The sequence below is a fragment of the Idiotropiscis lumnitzeri genome, chromosome 7, assembly GCF_059441095.1.
Source record: "Idiotropiscis lumnitzeri isolate Australia: NSW breed Sydney's pygmy pipehorse chromosome 7, RoL_Ilum_1.0, whole genome shotgun sequence".
Taxonomy (NCBI): domain Eukaryota; kingdom Metazoa; phylum Chordata; class Actinopteri; order Syngnathiformes; family Syngnathidae; genus Idiotropiscis; species Idiotropiscis lumnitzeri.
Genome location: NC_142397.1, coordinates 6,931,944 through 6,951,596, shown reverse-complemented (window position 1 = coordinate 6,951,596; position 19,653 = coordinate 6,931,944). Strand labels below are relative to the sequence as shown.

The 19,653-nt window shown below is 40.4% G+C and overlaps 2 protein-coding genes across 2 annotated transcripts; one reads left to right on the top strand and one right to left on the bottom strand.

The window, feature by feature from the left end:
* Positions 1-2,144: 2,144 nt before the first annotated feature.
* ap2s1 (adaptor related protein complex 2 subunit sigma 1) lies at positions 2,145-6,733 on the top strand. The gene is made up of 5 exons (XM_088301492.1): positions 2,145-2,313; positions 2,672-2,821; positions 3,526-3,639; positions 4,721-4,780; positions 5,755-6,733. The coding sequence occupies exons 1-5, from the start codon at positions 2,311-2,313 to the stop codon at positions 5,854-5,856; spliced, it is 429 nt and encodes a 142-aa protein (XP_088157618.1). The 5' UTR covers positions 2,145-2,310; the 3' UTR covers positions 5,857-6,733.
* Positions 6,734-7,992: 1,259 nt separating this feature from the next.
* On the bottom strand, positions 7,993-15,744 carry rab4b (RAB4B, member RAS oncogene family). The gene is made up of 8 exons (XM_088301494.1): positions 15,580-15,744; positions 11,585-11,665; positions 11,334-11,448; positions 11,187-11,249; positions 10,692-10,846; positions 10,514-10,609; positions 10,286-10,446; positions 7,993-10,207 (listed from the first exon to the last, which is right to left on the bottom strand). The coding sequence occupies exons 1-7, from the start codon at positions 15,593-15,595 to the stop codon at positions 10,331-10,333; spliced, it is 642 nt and encodes a 213-aa protein (XP_088157620.1). The 5' UTR covers positions 15,596-15,744; the 3' UTR covers positions 7,993-10,207; positions 10,286-10,330.
* Positions 15,745-19,653: the final 3,909 nt, after the last annotated feature.

Genomic DNA, 19,653 nt, shown 5'->3' with positions numbered 1-19,653 from the left:
TTAAATAAAAATTATAGCAATTTATTCCCTGCGATTGGCTGGTGACCAGCCTTGATTGTTCTCGCCCAGTCATCTGAATTAGGGCTCCAGCTCACCCGTGACGCTAATGAGGAAAAGCTCTCTAGAACGTAGAAGGGATACATAAGGACTCTTATTTTGCCACTGTCATTAGGTTAGGCTCACTATCTAAAATAATTATCTCAATTTGATATATGCTACCACAGCAAAAATTGTACACTTATTGTTACATTCAGATGTCCTTGACAGTGTCAATCAAAACGGAGATTTTTTTTTCTGTACAGTTTATCCTTTTTGGTGTCATGATAGAAGATAAGGTGCTTCCTAAAGGGCTTCCGGGTAAAGGCGTAACACACCTGAACAGCTCACCTGTCAATCCCAGGACTGACACGATGAAATTAGTCTTCGGTGTAGTTACCATACTCCATGTTTTTTAAAGGTGGGAGGAATCCAATGTAGCAGCCCCGATAGTTAACAATATACACATTTTTATTTATAAACAGCCAGTTTATGTTCAAAGTGCACTGCCCTTTGCTTGAATAAACACACAAGCTCATGTCCAATCACATTGGTCACCGTGTCGCTCTCAATCAATATTTGCACGACCCCGGTCACACAAAGCAAGATTAACAAGGGTCAAAGTTTCTGCTAAAATAATCTGCCTCTGTTTTTCATCCGTTTTGTTTTTCTTTCTGCCTTGGCCTAAACACTGGTCAATTATTATTTTGAATTAGAAAAGCCATTACAATAAAGATGCTCTAAATACCTAAACTAGCTTTCCTTGCCATTGCATTTTTCTCTATCCATTTCACCACATCCCTTTCTCTGGACTTGCAGCTGAAATATTTTTTTGTCTCAAGGGCCAACAACACATTCCTCCACTCAAACATTGACAGTCCCAGTTCCTCCACCCTGTCTAATTCCAATGAATGCTCAGTCGGGAATGCTGTCCAAACTTCCTGGCCGATTGAACATGCTGCCATTCCAGACCATCGAGCAATTCCGTAGTCGTGATTATGCAGTAGAGACACACATTGTTTAAAGTAAACAAAGAGAGTAGATGCATCATAAAATGATGAAGCTAACCATCTATTATCAATAATCTAATCAGTAATGGAAGATTTGCAAAATATTCAGGTGAACAACATGTAATGGTAGTGGTTATACATCTGCCTCACAATCAATATGTTCTGGGTTCAAATCCTGGCTTGGGGTCCTACTTTGAGGAGTTTGCATTTTACCACTTTCAGTTATGGGTCATTCCTAGTTTGTATTTTTTTTGCCGTGTTTTTATGTCTTTTCCGTCCCAATGAAGACTTTTAATAATTTGCTTGAAAATCAAATAATAATTGTGAAACCATTTGATCATAGATTGCGGTATTCCTCCGTTTTCTAATTGACCATGTATCCTCGTTATTTTATTCTACCATGTTGGTCTGTGGTAGCTTAACCCGCTAAAGCAAAATATTTAAAAAAATAGTCCCCATAAATCCATATTGTGGATGTGACATCACACTTTTGGAGAGACCAAAAGAGAGCAAAGTGAGTGAGTGTCTTCCTTTTTTTGTTTTTGCTCTTTATAACTAAAGCTCGATTGGAGAGGTACTGAACGTTCTACTCATAAAATACCTCCATGTTAGACTAAATTATAATGAGAGTAAATTACAATTACAAAATCATAAATGTGTTTGATAAACATAATAACGTTGTTTTTTTAATGAAAATTTGCTAAAAAATGTTTTTATTCATATCAGTGCCTTATTTAAATGAAATTAGGGATGAGGGATCCAGTCTGCCTGTGTGGTTTTATTATTATTTTTCTTGGGGTGCTTGCGCCCTATCAATAAGTTCCTGAAGTTTTAACATGTCAACTATCTGATAACATGTTAAAGACCGTAAATATGTACCATTTTTCGCAATATGGTTATCACTCTTAAAAATGATTAACTCGTTGATTACAATAATTTTTAAGTCATTATTCCGCAGTTTTATCTGTGGGCAAAAGATGAAACTGGTTAAGCATCATGTGACATAGGCACGAGAAATGCATTACTGAGGGATGCTAGTTTGTGTAGTTTAAAATCACTCGCAGTAGCGCCAAACGCTCACATGAAAACTTCCCATCCCAGCATGCAACGCGATTCACACCCACCGCCCCACTTCCTGTTAGCTTGGAAAAGATAGCGGGCGAGCGGTCGGAAGAATTACTTATGTATTGGAATAAACGCGCTGCATAGTATTCCACGAACGTGCCTTGCTGGAGTTTATAAGGTCCTAAATCCGGAGACGAACATGGTAAATACGTCGCGGATTAATGTAATACATTTGTAATAGTTTTGTTGCCTATCGCCGCTAGCAAGCTTAACATTTAGCAACATAGCTGCTTGGTTAAATCGCTAAAGGCACACAATGTAATACAATTAAAATAAGGCAATTTAACAATTCGCTGAGAAGCAATGTGACATCAACTTATGAAAACAAGTACTATGGATCGCGTCGTCCTCGCTTCGACTTCGTAAACAAGATGTTTACCTTTGAATGAAATGGGTCTTCCAATGCTCCACTCGACGTCAAAGCAATACTGATCGATGACATTACAATGTGATATAATGCTGTCTTTTCCCCCTGTCTCATATAATTGTGTCTATTTTAGATCCGCTTCATTCTGATCCAGAACCGAGCCGGCAAGACACGACTCGCTAAATGGTACATGCAGTTTGACGACGACGAGAAGCAGAAGTTGATCGAGGAGGTACACGCCGTGGTAACTGTCAGAGATGCCAAGCACACCAACTTTGTGGAGGTAAATCTATTCCTAATTGGTATTGCAAGCCGCAATTTCCTTTCATTAACTATTTTATCATGTATTGGATACAGTGACACATAGATACTCCGCTTATTTGTGTACCTCATACTGAGCAGCTGATCAACTATTAACTTGCGTGACAAAGACAAGCTCAGTGTCAGAATGCTTTAATTGGAGACAAAATGACCTACAAACATTCCAAGAATTTCGGAGAAATAATTCCAGGTGGATATTTTGTACATATGATGGTGTAGGCCAGTCCCCAGACTTTAGGAATTCCTTACAGCACAAAAAAATGTCAGGAAAATCCTACTAGAAAAGCTGAAATGTATTCGGGATAATCAGGGCCACCTTACACGGTGTAGGTGTGTGCTGACTCCATGTAATATGAGTTTGAATGTGATTGGGTAATTCCGAACACAGCCAATGTGTACAGTTATTAGAGCGTGTGCGCATTTGTACAGTCACACTAGCTTAGTTTATTTTTATATCCCCTCAAAAATGTATATCCCTCAGTTGTGCCATTAATAGTGGGGAAAGTTTTGAGATGGTTCATCTTGGTCTGTGTTTTTTTTTTCCTATGACTATACTTGGCATTTAAACGGGCGTGACTTTTTCTATCGACTGTATTCTTGTCAAACTGCATTTTCAAAAACACCCCAAGATCAAATAATTAAAGCTAACAAGTGTTGTTTCCACAGTTCCGAAACTTCAAAATCATCTACCGACGCTATGCTGGACTATACTTCTGCATTTGTGTTGACGTGACCGATAATAACCTGGCATATCTCGAGGGAATCCACAACTTTGTAGAGGTAAGAAACACGTGCGCCCAGCATGCTGTTATATACAGTAGAGCTACTCAGTAAGTCAACTATGATGATTTAGTTCTTGTGCTCCGATTGTGTTCCGGAATGTCTGTTAATGATTATTATTACCGTTCTCTTGGCTGCTGTACCTCATCACATTCTTGTGAGAAGTGCATTGTTGTATTAGCTATGCCATTAAGTATTATTTGTACACTACTCATTATTCAGCTTTTGTGGATTATACATACTGTCGTTAATTATTAAAAAAAATAAATAACAGACATACATACATCTTAATTTACAGTCACAAGTCTCTCTTTCCAAATCAGTTTCATTACCAAGACTGACATGTGAGAGGCAGCATGGTGCCAGAGTGCATCCAGACTGCTGGAAAATACTAAGAACCAAATATAGAATCAGGTTTAACTTTTCCAATTGTCGGCCCCTGATCGTTTTATGCTCAGGATAATCTTTCAGAGACATATGATTATCTCTCTATCTCTATCTATCTATCACACCCGCGACCCTCATGAGGCTAAAGCGGCTAAGATGATGGATGAATGCATTAGTAGAACTTGTATCTGTGAGTCTGAATCACACCTGTAATGGTGTGTAGTGTGTACTAGTTGCATCTTCTCTAATATGCGCTCACTGAAGTGAGTCAATGTTGGCTATGGAGATCAAAGCTCATTCAAATTCACAGATCACATATAATCGCTAGTGTACATTTAAAGCAAAGCACTTACATTCCCGGTTAAAACGCCATAAGGTGCATGTTAAACAAAGCAATCCTGTGTCGTCGCTAAGCTACATTAGCATTGCAGAGTCAAGCCGCCTCCTTTCAGATATCAATCATCACTCAAATCACACATGATTCACCTAAGTTAGCGCGGCCCAAATTTATTTTAATTTTTTTAGAACACTGTCGTCTTTGTGATAAACTAACATCTGAGGGACAACATTCTGGATCCATGTGACTGAATATTTGGTTGCTTTCGAAGCTACGCGTGGAAGTGTATTCCATAATACACAAGCATCATTTGATTGCGCCGACAAGACTTGAATTTATGCCTCTCTGTCCCCCAAGGTGCTCAACGAGTACTTCCACAACGTGTGTGAACTGGACCTCGTCTTCAACTTCTACAAGGTAAGCGCTTTGACAGAATGACTCACATAACGCAAAAGACAATGAGCATGTTTCCTTCCCCCTTGTAATTAACACCGACGGTTCCTTGGAAGGTCAAGGCGAAAATGCTTATCAACAAAAAACTCCCCAGCTTGCTGTTGCCACGCTAATTACTTTTTGTCTGAAACGTAGGTTCCGCCCACATTAATTTAACACTTGCCGTGTTTTGTTATTTTGGGTAACTGAATAATAACCAAGTCCAAAGGTGTTTGGACAATTAGGTTTATTTTTGTTCATACAGCACCACAATAAATGTACAATAAAAAAAAATCTACATTTTTTCATGTCCTACATAGTAGTTTGGCGATTTATGATTGTTTTGCATTCATTTTCTCTTTGTGGGTCTTGCCACCTTTACTTTGGTGTTGAGTAAGTGAAAAGCATGCTCTGTTGGGTTGAGATCAGGTGACAGACCTCACCTGCTATTGGTATATATTTTTTTGGTCTAAACTCCCACATGCTTTAAATGCATTTGCAAGTGACGGCAGTGAAGGCCTGCTAAAGCACCTCTTTGAAAAAACTCACAATCTGTGATCTCTGTGAGCTCCGGACTTCAAGGAGTTATTTCATTCAGATCTGTTTATCTCAGTCAGAAATTGTTTTTGCAAACTGACTTACAGTGTCTAAATAAACTTGCTTTAAGTCTATAGTTTTGCCACCATTTTTTACACTTAATTGTGCTGCCGAACCGAGAAGAAATTGTCATTTGGTAGTTATTTTAAAATATGCCGACTTAACAAGTTGTCATTTGGTAAGGCACCATTCCAGGAAGTTCGTCTTTATACGGGTAGGGAAAGAGATAATGTCACGTCTACTTTCAGTCTGTGGTTTGTGGTAGTAATTGACTATTTTTGTTCTGCAGTTCCCCTCGCGGCCGATCTACTGTCTGTTGGAACTCCGTCTGCCCTTTTTAACCAAGCCATCGTCCCTTTCAGGTGTATACGGTGGTGGACGAGATGTTCCTCGCCGGCGAGATCAGGGAGACCAGTCAGACCAAGGTCCTCAAGCAGCTCCTCATGCTCCAGTCGCTCGAATAGACAACAAACATGTTCCTGGCTTCTCTCCTGTGGATGAAGCAAAGTTCCTAGACCTTGAAATTCTTCGTGATATTTTGGCTGTGTCGCACTGCTCGTAATCCCCAATATGAAATTTGAATTTGGGAAGTGAAGTGAGTCGTCTCTTCCAGTCACTTGGTAACCGTGTGCTCGCATCCAGCTCCCCCAATTAACCTTCATCTCAAAGCACTATTGTCATGAACACGCACCATCATAATCAGTGCATTCAGCACTTAAGAGATTTTTAAAACCCGCCACTGATGTCATATCAAACACGTCATTGGGCATTTTACATTAACTTTAATTAGGTGGCCCTTCAGAGTGGCTCGAACGAGTGCACTCTGTACAATTCAGGGCGTGCCAAGTGTGCGATGACAACACGTCGCGTCACAAGATGGCCGCCTCATTGCAATGGCATTTCAAATAATGTAGTCTACTATTCATGACGTGGTGCTTGTCACGTTTTCTAAAGCAGTACTGTGATGTATGCGTAGTATGGTTTGTGCATATATAATTGTATCTTAAAATAATTGTTGACTATGAAATGAAGCATTCATTCCAGAGCGCACTACACGTGCGCTTCAAAAAGTGTTTAGTCATTTGATAAATGCTTAGTTACTTATTGGCTTAATGTAACCAACAACAAAAGATGCTTTGCTTGTGAAACCACCTCTCATAGCCTAACATTGACCATATTCAATCGTGGTTTCCGATGTTTTTGTATATGTCAATTGGTTACATGTGTACTGCTTTTCTTTAGTTTCCTTCCAAGTGTGTTGATGGAAGTCTTTATTTGCAGTATTGTCTTCCATCTTAAATACATGTCCCATTATGTGTAAATACAAAGATGAGAACAGTGTTAGCATCTAATTGTCTATTTTTAATTTCATGTCATGTACATTTACAAGTGCAAATATTCTTAAAACAACGCATAGCTTCTTTGACCGCATTGCTGTCGCTTTGAAAAGACGAAAACTGTGCCTAACTACGGAGACTTTTGTTAGCTTTTAACAAACGTGAAACCAAGGGGCGGACAATTCCGGGGCTGTCGTTTTTGGTGCACCAAAGCGGGAATGTCGCAAGCTGACACAAAATGTACTGAAAAATGCAGCGACATGTTAGAGGAGCTGAGTGACTTACAATAATTGGCATTGAATCATTTTGGTAGCGTATTGGGTGAGAATAATGACCCGAAAGAAAAAAATATATATATCAAATACGTATGTGCTCCCTTTTCATGGCAATAAGTCACTTCTGGAGCATAACCAGTAGGAATCTATAGCTCTCGGTCCAACCTGGAGATTTGAAATATGCAAATTAACAGGAACGTTACCTAGCACATAGCAACCTTTCGGTTGTGTAATGGTGTGCGAAAGCGCAAAGTATGGCCTTAAGTAGCCACCTGAGGTCCCCGGAACAATTATGTAAATACTAGTATTAGCATTGATATGCAGCTCAGAGAATCTAGAAGACCACTACAAAATTATCACCTTTGCTGATTTTACAATTAACTGGGATACGCAAAAAAAAAAAAAATCCAACTACTGTTGACGTAAATATTAAATAAAAACAGTCATTTTAGAATAAAATGAAGCAGAGAATTGAAAAGGATAAAAATGGGGGGGGGAAAGGTATATTTTTCTTTTGATAAGGGTGGAAACGCTGCACAAATCCACACAGTTCTGACCGGATTATCACAATAATGACGTAATACAGTGTGAAACCCGGTGACCTTGCACCATCTAGTGGCAGATTGTCAGTAACACAATTTCTCGTGCAATTATAACATGAAATCACACCGACAGCCTGGCTAAGATCAATAAATCAGTCGATAGAGCCACTCCAGCTACATAAAACCACCCAGGCTGTAACAGAACCAAGCCAGGGGCATAAATCAAGACGATTGGGGCACCGTGGCGGCCATTTACTGTTAATCATGTGAGCCCATTGACATTATAACCTCGCTCCGTTGCTTCTTAAAGACAAAGTGCTCCACGGTGGAAGATGATGCGAAGCCATTGTTACAATTCAGGGCGTGCCAAAACTCATTGCGATTTATTTGTGGGACTTTAAGAAGGAAGCCCATTATGTGGTCAGAGACATGGAATGACAAGGTGCTCGGTTTTCACTGGAAAAAGACAAGAAGATTTACTGGGTATTGCATAATCATTACAATCCTTGAGCAACACTCGCCGTCTCAAGACATCGCTTATTTACAGCATACATGTACAGTCCTATTTCAGATTATGTGGCATTTGTTACCGCCTGCATGTTGAACACAAACTCTTCCAGGAAAACAGAAACCTTACACACTCAGTTGTTCCCTAGTAAGAAATGATGACATCTAAAGTCAAAATGTTTATTACAGTTTCAAGTCAACTAAAATGTGCAATTCTATAATTACAGCATATAAACAAGACATCTGAAAAGTAAAAGTGCACTTGCAGAGGGAAGGAGAGTTGAGGCCACACTGAAAAGAAAAATACTGAGGAAAGAGTAACATTTTATGGGAATTTAAAAATGAGAAAAAAAGTAATGTCACAAGGAAAAAAAACAGTAGCTGAGGAAAAACTCTTCTTTTGTCTGCATGTCTGTATAATATTTATGCCCAGTGGACTAAAGTCACAGTTTTTCAATAGTTTGCCTGGTCCTGCAACTTGTATCGTTTAAATTTGGCGCTTGGACTGGCACCCAAAATCCATGTTCCCTGAACGTGTTGAATTTCCTTTGGTGGTTACCGCCACCATTAGGTCACTGACAGTAATGCACCAAAAGTATTTACCAAAGAATGTAGCAGAGGGAATGGAAGAGGTGGTGGTCATGGCAACGAATATGTGACCTATCACTAGTTTACCATGCTTCCTTACACCACAAGAAGGATTTACACTAAAGCTGCAATGCATGACCAGAATGTTATTACCTTTGACCAGATAAGCGACATGGGGTTCTAGTCAAGCCACTTTAATTATGATAAAAAGAAAAACTTGTTCCCATTTTAAGCGGAAGTATCAACCATTTTCCCAACGGTGTGAGTGAAGCAATGCACGCTTGGAGAATATGTCCGTATGCACCCATGATTAGGGAAACAGAATTTTGGGGGCGAGTCCGGGTTTTCTGTCTCAGTTTTTGCCAAATAAATTTTCCCCAAAAATGCAACTTATACTCCTAAGCACATCACATTTTTTTTTCTTGTAACATATGGACTTTAATCTCACAATTCTTGCTTTTCTTGTCAGTGTGACCTTAATACTCCTTCAAAAAGAAGTAGACAAACTATTAGAGAAAGAATAAAAACAATTTCTTGATATACTGTATATTTATAGATGTATATATAGATATATAATCTCCCACATTTTTGCTCCAAGTTTGTTGGCCTGCTCAGTCAAAATGATAAAGTGTGTATGTGTGGGAAGACAAACACACGAGAGGAGATGACATTAAAACGCATTTGTTGGTTTTGGGTCACTCTGACTTCGGGCGGACGTTTTTTTGTTTTCTCACCCTCGTGGCCTCGGCAGCCCCACAAAGCTCACAGGCTGCGGTGCAGAGAAGAAGGAAATTCCCCGTTGCTCTCTCAATAACATGGAGGCGAGCGCCGAGCTACTCCTGTGCTTGGCGAGGGAAAGTGAAAAACTACTCCGGAGGTTCAAAACGCGCTTGCTCTCGTAGGAGCGTTTTGAGGGTATTGTGGGAAATGTGGCTTCCTATGACGTTTGGAGACTGCATGTGCATGAGGAGTGAGACTTGGGAGGTCCGTGAGCACAACTTAAACTTGCCAGCTGGAGCGTGGGCTCAACTTTTGTGCTTTTACGCAAGGAGTGGGCAACATACAGATTCAAAATAACACTCATCTACTCTACGATGGATTGAAACAAGGCCAATACTCCCTTGTAATAAAAGTGCAATTCGACACCCAAAAAAAGCTTTTAGTTACGGATAAGCTTTGCGACAGCATTATACATCCCTCCTATTTAAACACAGTAGTTCCAAAAAGAGTCAACGAATGTTCAAGTGCTGAAAAGCGAGCACACCCAGAAACGCATTAAACAACAATAATTTATAAACCAAAGATGTGCAAATTTCAGCTGTGTGTGTAAATAAAAAAAAAAAAGAATGAGAAGCACATGAATTAAAAAAAAAAAAAACACGAATATGACAGCCCATACAAACAACCCATGACTTGTCCATATCTGGTAAGAACCGAAGACCATCTCAGCGTGTCCTCACGCATAAATACGCCCTACCAGAGGTCAAGGCTCAGGAGTTGCAGTGGTCTCCATGAGCACTCGTCCAGGTGCTCCGAGGTGTGTGAGACACCCCAAAACACCTGGAGCTGACACACACAGAAGAGAAGACGACTTAAAACACAAACGCTGGCTCCAACACAAGCGTTTGATAAGGAGTCACTGACCTGTACGGGATGTTCTGTGTACTGGATGAGGAAGAGGGCGGAGCCCTAGCAACTGCACTGCTGCTTGTTCTGTGTGGTGCTGCCTCGCGGCTGTCGCAGCTGCCTCAGCGAAGCGTCGCCGTACTGGATGCCCGAGCCCATCCTCTCTGGATCCAACTCGCCTGGCGAGGGAAATGAGTGAACAGCACAGAAAGATAAAAAAAAAAACGGCATACAACGGATGAGTACCCGTGTCGATCTTGTTGAGGATAGTGCGAGCGCACTTGAGGAAGCCCTCTTCAACGTTTTCTCCTGTCAGAGCGCTGGTCTCCAAGAACATCAGCTCTGGGCAAACAGAGAAGGAAGCGCGATGAAGAAGCACGACAGCAAGAAGGTGATAAGGCAGAACAAGTGTGTTTGGAGTTACCGTTCTCCTGAGCGAAGCGAGACGCCTCCAGGAAGGTGACCTCTCGCTCGGCCTCCAGGTCTTTCTTGTTGCCACACAGGATGATGACGATGTTGGGGCTCGCGAGTGTGCGGGCGTCTGTCAGCCAGTTGGTCAGAGCGTTGTACGTCTCTCGGCTGGAGGACAGGACACAGGGACACATGGGGAACATAAATAAATGCCGCCATCAGGCTTCACTGTAGGTATGATGTTCTTTTGGTGATGAGGATTTTTTTGGTCAAACATACATTTGAAATTATAAAAAAAAAAAAAAAAAAGGTAAACCCAGGTTTAATTTGACAGTAATACATTTTCCTGAGCTGACGTCATCCAACTTTGTACTGAAGTCGGAAACAAAATAAACATGAAAGCGCTTTGCTAAGATTGTTTGTGTCTGCTTATACATTTAAAAAATCCTTAAAACAGCATTTTACGCTGGCAATCCCTCCACCAAAAAAATTATCAAAAATATCTTACCTGGTAATATCATAGACAAGAAGTGCTCCGGCTGCTCCGCGATAGTAGCTGCGCGTCACTGAACTGTGAAGCCATACACCAAGTTTTGATTCAATTCTCAAATGTTCTGCGAAAATAAATCTGAAAATTGAAACTGTGAGAAGTTACCGGAAGCGCTCTTGACCAGCAGTGTCCCATATCTGCAGTTTGACCGTCTTCCCAGCGACATTGACTACTCTGGAACCAAACTCGACACCGATGGTGTGGTTGGAGTCCTGCTTGACTGCAGTCACAGAAGTGTTCATTTAACACAATGCTTAACAACGTGGTTTCATATTTTTGGAGGGTCTGAAGTGAATGAATAACGTTTAACAACACAATTTTGAAATTGTGCATAAAAAAAAAAAAAAGCAACTCACATTTGCTCTCAATGAACTGATGGAGAAGGCAGGATTTCCCCGTCCCCGCACTGCCAATCACCAAAAACTTAAAGAGGAAGTCTGAAAGCAGAGGGGAGGGAAATCAATATCAAGCAAATGTCAGGGGACAACCCGAAGCGGCTGCACTTGGAGCCTCACAGACAATCCTTTTAATCTCATCAAGATCCTACTCTCACAGCTCCTGGTAGGCCCTAATTTAACCTCCTAATCACTGCGCACGCACAATATGGCTTGTGCGTGCTTTGCGGCATTGGAAAGTGAAGCAGCAGAACTTAGCACATGTTTGGCATTAGAGCTGTTAAACATGGCTTTGGGTGACTGCGCCATAGCCGTGACCAGCTGTTTGTACAGATGTTGTTGTTGCTGAGGAGGACAAGCTGGATGGCTCTGATGACACCGAGATGCCAGCGTGCATGCTGATGACATCCAAGAAGCATTTGTGCGCTGTGATGCTTGTATAGACCAAAATGTTGGAGGAAAAATAAACCTCTAAAGCGTCAAAACCTGGAAGATGTGCAGTTACAATGCAAGACGTCAGTATGCCGTGTTGTATAGGTGTGCAAATATAACTCCAATGCAAATTTACTGGTTGCACAGGTGTGATGAGACAAAAAAAAATAAATGTAGTCGCACTGTCTCAAATGTTAAGCGCAAAATGTCACCATTTAGGTCGCAGTCCGGAGTCTTGTAACTAAAAGAACAGCCAGCCAACTCTACACTCTCACTCGCTGACACCCACATCACTCACCAGACCAGGCCATCCATACTCAGTCACCAATACAAATGTAGAACGTGATGACAGTGACCCTAAGTGGCCAAAAATAATACCTGCACCTCACATGCATGTTAATAATGCAAAATCAATATTTATCGGGTTAGTCAATTAATTGATGGGCTAATTAGATAGAATAATTATTTTATATAAATATTCATTAAGCACAAGTTAGGGTAGTTTTAGATATTTTTTTAATCGCAGCCCTCCTATGTGGAGTTTAGGTGTTCTCCACAGGTATGTCAACTTCCTTCCACATTCCCCCCCAAAAAACATGCAAGCAAGATTCATAGAAGATTCCAAATTTCCCACAGGTGTGAATGTCCGATAGCTCGTCTACTTCTGTATGAAAGCGAGTTAGGGTCACACTGACTAGCAAAACATTAATTGTGAGAATAGTCAGGCTTTTTAATGATACTACTTTTGAACTGTCTGTGCATTGGAGAATGTTCATGACAATTGACTGTGAAACTCATTATTTTTCTTTTGTACTACTTTCTAGGGGAAATATGTGAGGGCGTGTGTTTGTGTCTGGTTGTAAAAGAATAACCTGAAATAACTGTGAATCTGAAATCTGTTAATGTTCAAACCCTCCCTGGTGAAGCTTTTTTTTGAGTCTGAAATTGAGAGCAGGAATTTTTTTCATGTGGACAAAAATGGAATATCCCACACAAGCATGGAAAGAACAATGATATTCCCCACTTCCAAATGAGATTCAATCCCAGATCTTCTGATAATGTGGCAGACGTGCTAAGCACAAACCTACGGCGCTTCCTGCCGAGCTAATGGTCAACAACGGTTATGCCAAGGATAAGACAGTCTACTAGAGTGTAAAACTTTCACTTAAGCCGCCTCCTTTGGCAAACACACACCTGAGGCGCAGTGGATTATTCCTGGAAGCAGGTTAAATGTAAAGTCGGGAGGTAGTTAACGCGGAGGCAAGGGAAAGATTAAATTATTTATTGCAAAGAGCAAGACAAATTCCATTCACATTTATTCATTTTATAATTTTGTATAAATAAATCCATCTAATTAAATAATTTGTCAATAAAATAAAATAATGTTATTAAACAGCAAATCATAGTTTTATGATTAGAATCAACTATTTTTTTGATACACATGAACAATTACTCCTATCTACAAATGACCAGGCCCATCTGTCAATTTAAAAAAACAGCCCCTAAGCGCAAAGATTTTGTTCTTCCATGTCATTTTGGCTTCCAAATGTGATGTGGAAGGCACGGATATTCCATCACGGCTCCTGCTGAATGTCTCTCTGTTCACTTGAATAGAATCCATTATCCATCCATCATCTAAGCTGCACATCTCAGCTGACTTCGAGCAGTAGGCGGGTACACCCTGGACTCGTTGCCAGCCAATCGCAGGGCACACAAACAACCACTTGCACTCACAATCACAATCACACTTATGGCCAATTTAGAGTGTTCCATTAAACTACGATGCATGTTTTTGGAATGGGGGAGGAAAACAAGCGTACTCTGAGAAAACCCACGCAGGCACAGGGAGTACATACAAACTTCACACAGGAAGGCCAGAGCCTGAGAGCGAAACCTGCAGCTATGAACTGTGAGGCGGACGTGCTAACCACAAGTCCACCGTGCTGCCTGACTGAGTTGAATTCAAATGTAAATATCCCTTTTTTTTTTTTTTTTTTTTTTTTTAAATTTTGTACAATTTTTGTTTCAAGTTCATGTCCGGTCAATTTGGAACTTAAGAGCACATCTAACTTGCTTGTTGGAACATTACTCAGGTGTTGTTTCGTCTAGGTTAAATGAAGGCATCGTCGTGCATTCACACTTTTTTTGGTCTTCTGCTAAGACAATAAAGCTGACAAAATCAAAAGTCTTGGTTTCTAAAAGTTTGCCTCAGCTTTTTAGTGACTTTCTGCATGTCCTCGTAGTCCCTTGTATGACAATCAGGCTGTCAGTGTGAAAGCAACACGCTGACGCTGCCACTTTAACAGCAGCCCACCAGGACGTTGTGGTTTTTGCATCACAAGACGACATTAACGGCACTGCGAAATAGGAGAGAAGTTGACGAATATGACTTGAATGAATGGAAGAATACACAAGTCAAAACTGATCATATTTTACCAAGTTGTGAGAATAATGCACAAAGGCATATACTAAGCAGGTGCAACGTTAACTACACCTGCATTATCTAATCCATTAAAAAAGTGTTGTCTTTACAATACAATTATGGTTACATTTGATTGACACTGACAGAGGTATTCATTTATATTGTAATTTCATAATAATTTAATATGATTAATGTATTTATAGGACAGTCGACTGGTTAGCACTATGGCCTCACAGGGCAGTGGTCGTGCGTTCGATTCCGGCTCCGGCCTTCCTGTGTAGAGTTTTTATGTTCTCTCCGTGCCTGTGTGGGTTTTCTCTGGGTACTCCGGTTTCCTCCCACATTCCAAAGCAATGCATGGTATGTTAATGGGACACTCTACATTGGCCTTAGGTGTGATTGTGAATGGTTGTCTGTCTTTGTGTACCCTGCGATTGGCTGGCAACCAGTTCATGGTGTACAATGCCTATTGCCCTAAGACTCTTGTGAGGATAAGCGGCTCAGTCAATGACTGGATGGATGATGTTTATACGTGGCTAGGACGAATTAATGGCATTTCCATTTATTTTAGTGGGCAAAGATAATTTGAACACCTAGGTGAAGGCACCACTATCAGGCATTGGTGTGCAGGTAGAAAAAAAAAGAAAACCGCTGTCCAACTTCTTGATGCAGTAGGCCATGGTGCCACTGAGGTAAACGTGAAGTTATGTGGAACAAAACTACAGTGAGGACATTATAGCAAATTTCTAGTCACATTGCATTCATTTTAAGGAGCCCGGTGTCTGTCCACTCATCATTCATGTACGGACATGTCACAGCGCCTCAAGTTTGATCAACTTTCACCTGCCAAATGTAGCCTCGTCAGTGCTACGGAAGCGGAGTGTGTATCGGAAGAGGAGGTGGAAGGATAGAATCACCAACACAAACGCAAAAGGCGTCTTTATATAAGTCAGTGCCGGCCAGAAACGATTAATTAATTACCATTGTAGGGATGCCAGCTAACGTGTAAACTAGCTAGTTAGCCGCGTAGCTAAGCGTCTCATCACAACTGAGCTGAACATTCGCGGCTTCCTCAGCCAATTAAAAAACAAAACGAACATACCGTACGTCTCGGACATGTTGGTCCCCCTCGAGTCACTCGGACCGTTTGCACAATTGACTCGTAAAGTCAGTGGGTTATTTGTTATTATTGTTGTTTGTTTTTTTAATGCTGTCCGATACCGACTTAGCTGTTTCGCTTTGGCCACAGCCAACTGAGCCAAGCCAGAGCTCGGAGTTACGTGATGACGTCATGCGTCGCCTGAAGTGTTGATTTCATCGTCTGTTGGAATTCATAACGCTCGAGTGTATTTTGATAGATAGACGTTTGAAGTAAGTCAATTTATATGAGCAAACGTCACTTTTACTGCTCCACTCCATAGGGGCCAATGGACTGAATAATAACCAAACTGTCAAATTCTGATTAAAGTCAAACGCATTGGCAGTAAATACTATCAAAAGTAGCTGCATCTGTAAATGTCCGATGGGTTATTAGGCTTACACCGGCGCTATGGGGGGGGGCATAGGCACCCGGGTCTGTAGGCCCCGTTAAGCCCCCCCTTTATTTGATATTCTAAAATATATTTATGATTATTTTCCCCAGCAGACAAATACCGCTAGATGCCAGGGCACATTTCGCAACATCCAGAAACATCAATTCACGTTGATTTCTTGAAGCGAAAGGACAATATCAATGGGGACATTTGTTTGGGCAATTATATATAATACATCTGTATGTAAATATTATGTCAGCACTAATTTAAGTTCATATTATTTTATTCATAGAATTTATTGATTAGTTCTACTAAATATATAAATGGATCCTTCAATCAAGGCATATATCATTTCACCAATCGGATTGAACGAGTGACTTCAATTTAGCAACGGTATGTCTGCAATGGCAACAATGAGCCACAAGGTGGCAGGCAAATAACGCGATAAGGGAACTTCATTTACAGTTTCCCTACAAATTAAAATCAACGTAATCTGACTTTATGGAACCATATAAATTGATAAAACATTACTATTTATGTTTCGATTGATCTTCCCCGTAGAGTTTGCACAATTATGTAACGGATGATAAAGTAATTGCTGTTTTTTTCACAACTTTTGGGGAGAAAAATAATTTCACACACTTTCGCGCTAAGTATAAATGCACTTCACTCTTTCCCCTTTGATGCATGTTAGTGCTTGCTCTTTGCATATCCACTAATAAAGAGACACTTGCACTAAGCCGGGGGCAAGAAGTATACATAGCCTCCCCCCATTGGTAACAGGTGATAAATTAAAGAGCCTTCCTCTCTGATAATATCCCTCCAAGTTCCTTTTACCTTTTGTTGCACTTTGGCAGGTCCCTTCATCGTTAAAAGCTCTTTTCACTGAGATTAAAGCCGGGGAGGAAACAGGGCTGTGCGTCGTGTGGGGCAAGGATGTTTTCCTAAGGTGGGCTCAAAGGTGTGCAGCTGGCTGGGGGAGAAAAAAAAAGAAGACAGCGCTTCTGTTAGTCTTTGGTTACTGTGCTTTGTGGGTGTCTCATCACACATTGTCTCCCCTCCCTCTCTCTTTCTTGTCCTCTTAGTCCTACGCAGGTTTCATCATCACGATGGATGTCTGACACACGTGCTTCTGTGAGCGCGGCGTGTTGGCGTCGACCTTGGACGTTTCAACATGACCAGTTCAGATGGATGGAATCGTGTGTAGATAGGCGGAGGGAATTCAAACTAAAGTTCAGAAAGTTCAGATTACTGATCTGGCTTTTCTCATCTGAACTGAAAGAATCAATCTTGTATTTGTATCTCCTGTGAAAACACAAATTGACCTGTAAGATCCTCAGTGTTGCCGGATGGAACTTGTAGAGGAATCTCTCCATGATGTCACTTGCAATGATTGGAATTGATAGTAGGTAGTTAATGTTAAGAATATCAAATTACAAGTCTGCGTTGTAAAGCCCTCCCTGTGTCTTTTGTCATTTGTTCCCTTTTTATCCCCCACCCAGCCACGGCAAATAACACACATTCAGATGTCCTCACGTGGGGGAGTGTTCCGTCAGTGTGACTGACAGTTCATCTTTCAACACTCACTTCAATGAAAAGATCCCTCTGGAGAACATCAAGTCTTTAATGACACATGCCAGACTGCACAGGCACAAAAACTTGTTGACAACAAAAGACTCATTCCTCTACATGGCACGTACAGAGACTCGAATGCACCGATGCTAAATTTGCATTTTGTGAAACTAAAGCACATTTGTTTGTTATTTGTTTGTTATCATCTCTGAGTTTACCTCACTTTCCCGTAGTCACAGCAGGCTCGTGTACCTTCCCTCCAGGCACAATTACATTCCCCAAACATCTCCGTTCATTTCCTTCCTCCCTCGCTTGTCACAAACCCTCAGTATTGATCCTCTGGAAAATAATCCAGAAATGCTTTATTCCTACATTTTTATATGGAAGGAAAACCTTTGCCATCAGGTTCTCTGTTTGAGGACAAAAATGTCCAAATGTTGTACAGAGAATACGGCTGATTTAAAAGAGGTGTGAAAGAAGAAAACTATGTCGAACTAGATTGTCCCTCTGGAAACAGAAAAGGAGCTATAAACTAACACTTATCGTTTGCTTATGACATCTCGCCCCTAAAAAGATTGTCTCCTTCCATGGGAACGGTTTTACCCAGCACACATGTGAGCAACACGTTGCTATGGGAAACGGTTACTCAACAGCCACACCTCGCAACAACAACATTGGTAATGCCACAAACCATACATTCACCGTGGATATGAAAAGGAGGACTCCAAATCTAAAATGTGAAGTGAACGTGCCTTTTGGATGATGAAGAAAAGTTTTTAACAAACCTCAAAAGTCTAGTTACCTTGATTTACCTTTGGCATTTTATAAATCAAAAAAAGTTGCATCAGTCTAATTTGTTGGACCGGGACTCTTTTGAGACTTTGCTTTTTGCAATTTAAACACTGATTCAAATTTCTGAAAACGGCAAATATTTTCACCTATTTTACTGGGTGCTCTAACATCAGATTAGAATTTTCAACAATTTAACAAAACGTATCATGTAAAACATAAAACATAAAATCCACATTATTCTAAATTGAAATGTTGTATTTGTGTTGGACCAGGACTGCATTTGATTCTTTTGTAATTGAAAGATTGATTCAAATTTCTTAAAACTGCACATTTCCATTCTACAGGGTACCAAATTACAAAACTGAAACTCAGATAAAATAACTAAAAGCATGTCCGGTATAAGGAATTCCAACATGATAAATCTGAGAAATGTAGGTCCTTCCATCCATTATCTGTGCCGCTTGTCACTCGTAATTTCATAAAGAAATACAAAGGGGAGCTTCCCTCCAAGGTCTGTGCAAGTTGCTTCCTGTCCTCAGCACTACGACGTGTCAGTGAGATAAGACATTCGGCCCTGGAGGATGATGTCAGGACTGATGAATGACATCAGTGACCTCCACACCAGACGCCCGCAAATCAACCGTCACATCCCCCCTGTCTCGAGCATTTAAAATCACAGAAGACTCCTCAGTGAGTACACCGCATCGTGTCTTATTGACTTTATATCACCAGCATTGGGCCAAAAGTTTATTCCTCCAAAATAGTCACTTTTCAGAAGACCTCCAAAATTACAAGTTTGTTCAATCATTAGCGTTGTATCGTGAAAGAGAGCAAGCCATTTTCAACAATTTAGATTGGTGACTAATTAAATAAAATAGCTCCCATGGACTGACCAATAGCATTGATTTTTGAAGAAATATGAAATTCACCAAAATGTGACTTTGGCCCGACGCCAGCAATATGTATGAGATAAGAAATATTGCACATTATATTTATTTGTTATTAATTCATTATTTTTTTGTTGAACAGTATTATTTTCAAACAATTTCCGCATTTAGCGTCGTGTTTTTGGGTAATACCTCACATTTAATACTAATAGATTTTTATTTAATATTTGTGTAATAGTTTGTATTATTTTAAATTATTTTTTACTTCCTTTATAAAATATGTCATATTTTTCACATTAAATGACATTTTTCCTAATAAGCTTTATCTATTAATTTTGTTCCTTTGTAATTATTTTCAATTGTTTTGTATTTTCTCTCATAAATGTACACATT